This window comes from Seriola aureovittata, chromosome 5 (assembly GCF_021018895.1).
Source record: "Seriola aureovittata isolate HTS-2021-v1 ecotype China chromosome 5, ASM2101889v1, whole genome shotgun sequence".
In the NCBI taxonomy this organism is placed as follows: Eukaryota; Metazoa; Chordata; class Actinopteri; order Carangiformes; family Carangidae; genus Seriola; species Seriola aureovittata.
This window is the reverse complement of record NC_079368.1, coordinates 29,133,466-29,142,016: the sequence shown is the minus strand read 5'-3', so window position 1 is coordinate 29,142,016 and position 8,551 is coordinate 29,133,466. Positions and strand designations below refer to the sequence as shown.

Below are 8,551 nucleotides of genomic sequence, written 5' to 3'. Positions count from 1 at the left end.
TGTGGTCGTAAGAAGTCACGATACAGGAGTTTTTCCTGCGTTAAACAGTCTGGTATGAATATGGTGCGATGATGTTGACATCCTCCATCTCTTTAGGTCGTTCAGTTACTTTGCATTTAACTTTACTTTGAATCCTTTAGTCTAACTGACATCTTCGTGACAATGTAAGAAATCAGCTTTACGGCTTCTTTATTCTGTTTTCTTTACAACTTGACAACTTCAACGTGACTGAGAGTCGGGAGTCAAGCTAGTAGCGCTATGAGATTTCACATTTGACACCGTGGTGCTCTGAGCTAAACGCTAAAAATGACATGCTGTTTGTAGACTGACGTTACCATCTACAGATGCCGGGCAGCAACATCTGGATCACACAACCTCGTTCTTGACATGAAAACCTGATGTTTATTGTCGATGTTTCGAATTTTTTTAACTTTCTAATTTTTCCTTTTTTGTGAAAAGAGAAAAGCTCCAGTATCAAAACACCAGGAGAAAAATATCCACCTTATTGTATCTAGATCTGAAGAGCAGAGCGCAGGATATTCTTCTTTTCAAGACGTGCACGTTTTCAGAAAATAATATTTTATATATAAGTGACACTTTTCAACTCACTTGCACCAAAGACATTTGGATGTGTGAATATCTTCGTGGAGAAAATGTATTTGTCTTCAACAGAGTTCAGCTTGTTGAAAGAATTTTCCAGAAATAAATGTGTATATTTTGCAACGAGACAAAGTGATGCAGGAAAATGTTTTCATTTGAAAATAAGGATTCAATTACAGAAAAATGACTTGATAAGGATTAAATGTTTTTGGACATTGCATCAGTTCTTCTCAAAGGCCTGTGAAGTGTTAATGTGGACTTCACTTTAAACCGATCACAGAACGGACTCAGGTCCGAACACTTGGGAGGATTTTCTCTGTCAGTTATTGTTTTGTGTGAAGAGGCTCAAACCTCTGATCGCTCATTCCCTCTCGGTCCGTTACCTCCTCCTGAATGAAATAATAGTCAAATAAAACTCTCTCATTTCACTGAGGGGTCCCCCGGGAGCCTCTTAAGGGCCCCTGAGGGTCCCCAGACCCCACTTTGGGAGCGGTCGGTCGGGCCCACGTTTACAGGCTGCGGTAATGATGCTTGTTTGTCCAGCGGTCTGTAAATCACACCGACATTAGAGCTGTCACAGGATCCACTGGAGACACAGCAGACCATCACTAACACCCCCGAACCCTGGAGACGCTCGCCGCCGGATCTATAGCCAAAAAAAAACCAGTACAGAGAAGCTGCAGACGAGATAAAAGTGGTTTTAAACTGATACAGACCATCTTTAACAAGAAGCTCTGGAGGTACAACCACAAATTACACAGAGGATCATTCAGGTTTCAGTGTTTACATGTTTAACTTAGTACTCATGTTCACTGACATGTTTTATTCATATCTAATAAACAAACAGATAAATAAAGGAGCTTCTTTCAGTCTTCTGTCAGCTCAAAGTGCTTCACATGCCTCTCATAAAAACAAGGAATTTCCCTCGAGGATCGATAGTTTTCCTGATTCTGACAAAATTAAACACAATGGAACATGAAATAAATGTGTATTAAAATGTTTTGCCTTGAAGCAAATGTCTTTGGGTTCCAGCTGCCGACCTGAGACCAGAGGCTCCTGCTTTGTTTTATTTACTGACTGTTTGTTGAATCCGACCCAACAATCGGCTCTATACAACAAAATGGTCCAGAACCCTGAACTTGGTTTGGATTAATCAGGTTGAAGTCAATTATCAGAACTATAAATCTAATCATGTCCCTCTCTCTTCTTCAGTGATCATTAACCAGGTCGTCTTCGGCCTCTCAGGCCTGACTCCTGCTGCAGAGCCTCTCTCTCTCTCTCTCTCTCTCTCTCTCTCTGTCTCTCTCTCTCTCCACCCTCCAGTGTTCTGTCTTTATTCTCTGCAGCGTTCTTCATTCATTACAGCAGCTTTACTGGGAGACGAGCGCCTTTTATTGGCACTGCTGCCTGTAAAATCACTCAGAGCTGGGCGAGAGACTAACCTGTAAACTGAGAGAGAGAGAGGGACGTTCAGACAGTAAACAGGAAGTACACACACAAATACACACTCATTATTTCACACACACACACACACACACACACACACACAGACTGCAGATAGATACATTTTCTGTACTGTGTGTGTGTGTGTGTGTGTGTGTGTGTGTGTTTTGATATTTATTGGGAAGCGACGGCTCCTTTAATCTCACCCATCGACCGCCCAGTGCTCCCATTAAGGCTGACTGGGAAGTCCACAGGGAGCGAGTATGTGAAGGTGTATGTGTGTGTGTGTGTGTGTGTGTGTGTGTGTGTGTGTGTGTGTGTGTTGAAGGGAATCTATAAAAGGCTGTAGGTTGTTTTTGGTTGTTGTGGTTATGGGCTGATATCTCCGCCTGAGTGTTTGTATGTGTGACTTTGTGTGTGTGTGTGTGTGTGTGTGTGTATTTATAGTGAAGTGTGTGTGTGTGTAAGTGCAGCACTGAGCAGCTGCAGCTTTGATCTCATCAGAAAACAAAACCAGGTCTTTAAATCAGACAGTGAATTGAGATATGTCTTTATTTGTCTGGTTTTATTAATGATTGATAAGCCTCCTGTTCCTGACGTTTACTGTTGATACATATGTCAAATCTTTACAATGTCAATATCAGATAGTTGGGTTCAGTTCAGGTGTTCATGTGGTGACACTTTATTTCATGGCTCCTGTATTTTCCAACTAATTTCTGGAAAACTTTCTCATAATTTCCTAAAAAATGACCTGGATTTAGCTGTAAATTACAAGAAAGGCTTCACGTTTATAAAGGAACCGGAGATTTGGTTGCTATGGTAATTAATCGTTCGCTAGTAAAACAGGGCTAACTAATGAAAGGTGTAGTATGTAGGTGAATCACAGACTTTGAGCTGCCACATGTTATAGATCAGTAAATGTTCATTTCACTGAATAATTGTTGTTTCAAACTGATGATGATCAACATATTCAACACAGTTATACTTATGAACTTATTTCTACGGACTGGACCTGTGAAGTAAAACAACTCAGTGTGAAACTTTTTCAATCAAATCAACATTTAAGATTTTTTTCTTTCGTCTTTCCAGGAAACTAACGTCGGTTCATGAACCTACAGACTCATTATGTTCCTGCAATGCAACAGCACTCCGGACAAAAGTAACCTGCTCCTGTTGCTCGTATATTCTAAACTAGTGCGTATTCCTGGCTCTGTTTGCAAAATACACATTTGGTTTTGAAAATACAGAGATATTTGCAAAGAAAGAAGAAGTAGTTGATAATTGATGCAGTCGGCACAGAGGAATCTGTGAGTGGACTTTAACTTCCTGCTGTTTGTGCTGTGTTGAAGCAGCTGGTTGTGAAAATTCATACAAAGCTGTGCAAAATAAAAAAATGTAAAATGTGCATAATGATTATGGCTTTGTTATTGTTGCAGGTCTTTTATTATCGTTCAACAATTTTGCGCATTTTTTGTTATTTTCTCATTTTCAGCCTGTGGTAATATTTATTGTTGAACAGGAACCTTCCTTTTTATTTATTTGCATGTGCTTTCTTCCACTTCTTCAGTTCATACTCTATCAGAAGAAAAGCTTCCACCTCGTTTCAACCATCACAGAGAGTGAAATGAGAGATGTTGAGATATCTTAGAAAAAATGTAAAAGCTATGCAAGGAATTAATATTGGTTTTGGTCGATCCCAAGCTGTGGCTAAACACTTGCTAACTGACCATCGTTCACTAATTTAGGGAAGGTGATGGGATCGACAGTCTATAAGATTGTTATTTAGGATCCTAAGCAGATTTTGTACTTTGTAATAAATCTTCATACTATAACAAACCATGACAAAGTATTATCAGAAGTGAAAACGTTATGTTAGCTTATTGCCTGTTCATCTGCTTATTTGCTGTATCACTGGTTGCAATCTGTGTTTCTGAAATGTTCTTTTCTTTTACATATAATTCATCATAATATAATTCAAACAAACTTTATTTATAAAGCAGCTTCCTTACAGAAATACAAAGTGTTTTACAGACATAATGAACCAGTACATCATGTTTCCATGAGTCGAACTTAAAGAACTGAAACATTTCAAAAGATACCTGGCACCTTAGCACGTGCTAACATTAGCATGTTGCTAGCAGGCTCTCTCACCAGGACACAGGAGAGCAGTGTTCGATTCCCATGTGAAACCATCTGTTTATATCGTAACCATGACAACGGCGACTGTGTGATATTGAGGAAGTTCTTATTTTAAACACGACCTTTTCTTAAACCTAACCGAGACATGTAACCATGACAACCAAGGCCCGGTACGGGTGCCGCTGTAGGGGCGTTGTTTCTGGAGACACTACTGTGGGTGGAATCAGAGGGTTGATGGTTGTTGTTATTGTTGTTAGCCAGCAGGGGGCGCCACCTGTACCTGTCCCGACACATCCAGCGGAGTGATACCTGGTTCACCACCTGGGCTCCTGCGTCACTGCCCCGGGCAGAAGGGGCAGGAGTTGTTCTTGCTGGACTGCAGCCACATGCGGATGCAGTCTTTGTGGATGGTGTGGGCGCAGTTCAGCGGGTGGCGGCTCTCTGGATCCACCAGGTTCTGGCACATCAGGCACAGTTTACGGACCCCGCCGCCCTGACCGCCGCCAGGCGAAGCTCTCTGCGGGGGAGGGGTCGGCCTCTGGATGGGACCCGGGGGCATGGGCCGGCTGATGGGCCCCGGGGCCAGCCTCTCGTTCTGAGCCAGCTTGAGGCCGACCTGCTCGATGACCTCCTCCATGGACATGCCGGCCAAGGTGCCGCGCGAGCTCTTCACCTGCTGCAGCAGCGACGTCAGCTGGGCCCTGTTGCATTGTGGGAACCGAGCCCCGAGCTTCTCCAGGACTTTGTCTAGTTTGCCGGTGGGGGCAGAGGTGGCGGCAGCAGCAGCGGGGGGAGGTGGGGAAGGAACCACAGGGTGGAGAGGTTGAACAGGGGGCGAGGGGGAGAGACTGAGAGGGGGGGTCACCCTCACTGGTGCTCTGATGTGGGGCTGGAACTGAGGCTGGGGCGTCTGCAACTGGTGCTGCGGGGGTGGGGAGGGCTGGAAGTAATGTTCGTGGGGTGGGTGGTGTCGTGGGTGGGGGTAGCGCTGGCGGTACTGGGGGCGGTGGTACTGTTCCTGGTAATAGTGCGGGTGTCTCTGTGGAGGGAGGGGGCGGGGCACCGGGTTGGGAGGGGGCATGAACTGTGGATGAGCCAGCGACTGCATCACCTGGTTGAACCTCAGGTCGGCCTGTGGGAGGAAACAAGAGCTGCAGGTCAACGACCTCATTTAACCCCAACCTTCGTGTCAGTTAAATTAACATGTTGACTGATTTGATGAAGACACAGAGTGGACCGTGTCCAAACAAAGACTAAACCCACCTGTCTGTATGACGGGATTTATGGAGCTAATAGCTGCTAGCTGCTAGCGGCTAGCTCGTTGTAGCTGAGTGTAAGTGAAACATCTCTAACACACATCACATCTTTGTTCTAAGCCCATCGCATTCACAGATCTGAACCAGGACCAGCAGGTTAGTCTCTTACCACGGGGACCTGCGGCAGAGACGGCACGTTGATCCTGGGGAGGGACTCTAACTCGCAACCCTGCTGCAGCTGCTGCAGAACCTCCTGGAAGCGGCTCTGGAGCTCGGCCTGGTTCCTCCGGACCACGCCTTCCTTCTTCTCCCACTTCTGCCTCTCGTGAGGGAACTGCTGAGGGAACTCCACCCTGAGGGTGTTCAGGTACTGCTCCACCTGCGACAGGTGAGGACGTGATCAGTGTCATCAGAGCGCTAACCCCTGAGATACGTGCGGCGACGTCCGTACCTCTCTGAGCCACGCCTCGATGCGAGTCATGGCGACGTCCCTCTGCTTCTCCACGGCGGCGATCTCGTCCTTTAAGGCCTGCAGCTCCACCTCCTGCGCCTCCTTCCTCACCCGCTCCATCTCCTGCCTCAGCTCCTCCAGCTCCACCTGCCACCGCCGCTGCTCCTCGCTCTGCTCCTCCGTCAGCGCCGTCAGCTTCCTCTCGCTCTCCTCCAGCTCCTTGGCCAGCCTGACAGAAGAAGAAGAGGTAAAGTATTTCTCTGTGACAGACACCAGCTGATGTTTGCTGCTTTTATTCTCGATAACTGACTTAAACATTCAACTGAAATCTGTCAGATAATTGATTATTGAACTAGAAGAATCTCCTCCTCATTCCTGCTATGGAGGAGAGACAAGCTGTGATGCGGTTTGATCAGTACATGAACAGAAAAGACTTTTTACAGTGTAGAAATGATTCTGTGGAGGAGAGAGTTTGTAATAGAGAAAACTACGTAGGTTTAAATACGTCCTTGTTTTCTTGCTTTATTTCCTGTGTTGTTGGTTCTCACCTGTTCCTGTCGTCCTCTGCTCGGTTCTTCTCTGACGTCATCTCTTGTTTTTTGGATAAGAAGTTCTTCCTGGCGGCTTTAGAGTTGTTCAGCTGCAGTTTGACTCGCAGAGACTCCAGTTTGTCCAGAAGAGCCTGAGAACACACACTTCCTGTTACAGAGTCCTGGTTTTGACCACAGTGGCTTTATACTGTGTCTCTGTGTGTGTCTTACCTGGTGCTGCTGGGTGGCCTCCTCCTTCTTCTTCAGCAGTTGTAGTTTGTGTTTCTCGTGTGCCACCTCCTCCTCGCCCTGCTTCTTCATCAGGCTGTCGTACTGCTCCGACAGGATGGTGCTGTGATCCAACATGGCCGACACCTGGCTCTCCCAGTCCGGCTCCGTGTTGACAGCCGTCTCCTCTGTCGTGCTGTCGGTCTGCACAGCCTGAGCCTTCTGCTGCGGGTCTGGGACAGGAAACAACAACGCTGACTGAATAATTTCAAGACTCTGGTCAGGATCTTCTCCACAGGAAGCTGCTGAGGCTCATGGGTATTGTAGTATTTAAAGACAAGAACAGTTTCAAATATTGACTGTGGTCAGTGAGGTTACTGGTGTTTAACTGTAGAGAGACATTTGTAAGACACGAGTGTTCAGCTGCAACAATCAGTTGATTAGTAAATTGACAGGAAATAAAACAGCAATTATCTTAATAATCAGTTAATAACAACAAAAAACAAATTAACAAACAAAAACAAAACATTAGAAGCTTCATGAAGGAGGATTGTTGTTTTGCACTTGTTTTAGCTAGGTGTTCCTAATAAACTGACACCTGAATACACTTGGCCACTAAAGCTGATTGTGATTTTACCTTCAACTTTCATCTTAGCTAGCTCCAGCTCCAGCTCCTCCTCCAGCAGCCCCTCGAACTCATCCTTCTCCTTCTTCTTCTCCTCCTGCTGCTCCTCCTCCTCCTCCACCCGCTCCTCCTCCTCCTCCACCTGCTCCTCCTCCTCCTCCACCTGCTCCTCCTCCACCTGCTCCTCCTCCTCCTCCTCCTCCATCACCTCCTCCTGTGTGAGATGTTGGAGGTCTTCTGCTGGAGCCATGCTCACAGTTTCCCCGCTAACCTCCATGCTAACAGAACTTCAGAAACGAAACTTAAAGTTAAATCATGCTCGGCTCTGAGCGTGTTAGCTTAGCAGCGTGTTAGCTTAGCAGCGTGTTAGCTTAGCAGCTGGTTAGCAACAACATACGTCACTCTCTCAGCACTGAAACGATATTCAAAATTTAAAAAAATGAGCTTCTTTAGCTGCTGTTAAAGTAAACGGTTCACAGCTGCCGCCAGCGGTTTGCTAACAACACGGAAGTGATGGCGTGTCGCCGAATATGCTCCGACAGAAACGTTTCCTCTGTCCGGGCTCCACAGTCGGTCCGCCTCAAAGATCGTCTATGGTCAGATTTTTCAGAAATATTTATTGAACATTGCAGAACAGTGGTATGTATCAATATCAATCGACAAAAGTCAGCATAAACAGTTTATACATAGCACCTGTAGCATTGAACTTTGAGCAGACACTATGAAAAAATAAATCAAAGGGAAGAAAATAAGTTACAGAAAATGTTTTCGGATGCACAGATTTTCATCATGTTTTGAGAGAAGTTTGAAGTTTTAAATAAATAGAGTTAAAAATGGTGAGTTCAAGTTCCCACCCTCCTCCTACTAAATTTTTAACCAGCCACCAAAGCGTTTCTTTTTTAAATTTTTTTACCAAAAATCTTTTAATAATAATATTTTATCAATCTTTTATTTTTTTTATTTTATAGCTATTGAATGTCAATGAAATCAAGTTTGTTTTATTCTAGTAACATTATTTCAATTTGTTTTTTTGCCCATTTTATTTTTGTAAGGCTTTTCCAACCATAAATGTTAAATTATTTTTTTATCAATCTTTAAATTTTTTTATGCTTCTATCCAAAGATTTTAATTAAGTTAAATTAGATTTTATTCTATTATGTTAAAAGTTTTATTTTTTATTGTTTCTTTTTCAGATTTTTTCAACACATAAATGTTAGTTCAATTATTTTATGAATATTTTAATTAAGTAGTTTTTGAACCTAATATTTTAATCTAATTA

The 8,551-nt window shown here is 44.2% G+C and overlaps 1 protein-coding gene across 1 annotated transcript; it reads right to left on the bottom strand.

Moving 5' to 3' along the window:
* Positions 1 to 4,011: 4,011 nt before the first annotated feature.
* On the bottom strand, positions 4,012 to 8,470 carry rnf214 (ring finger protein 214). The gene is made up of 7 exons (XM_056375882.1): positions 7,415 to 8,470; positions 7,285 to 7,384; positions 6,651 to 6,880; positions 6,438 to 6,571; positions 5,890 to 6,118; positions 5,608 to 5,817; positions 4,012 to 5,314 (listed from the first exon to the last, which is right to left on the bottom strand). Exons 1-7 carry the CDS (start codon positions 7,547 to 7,549, stop codon positions 4,517 to 4,519), a joined length of 1,836 nt encoding a protein of 611 aa, XP_056231857.1. The 5' UTR covers positions 7,550 to 8,470; the 3' UTR covers positions 4,012 to 4,516.
* Between the last annotated feature and the right edge of the window lie 81 nt (positions 8,471 to 8,551).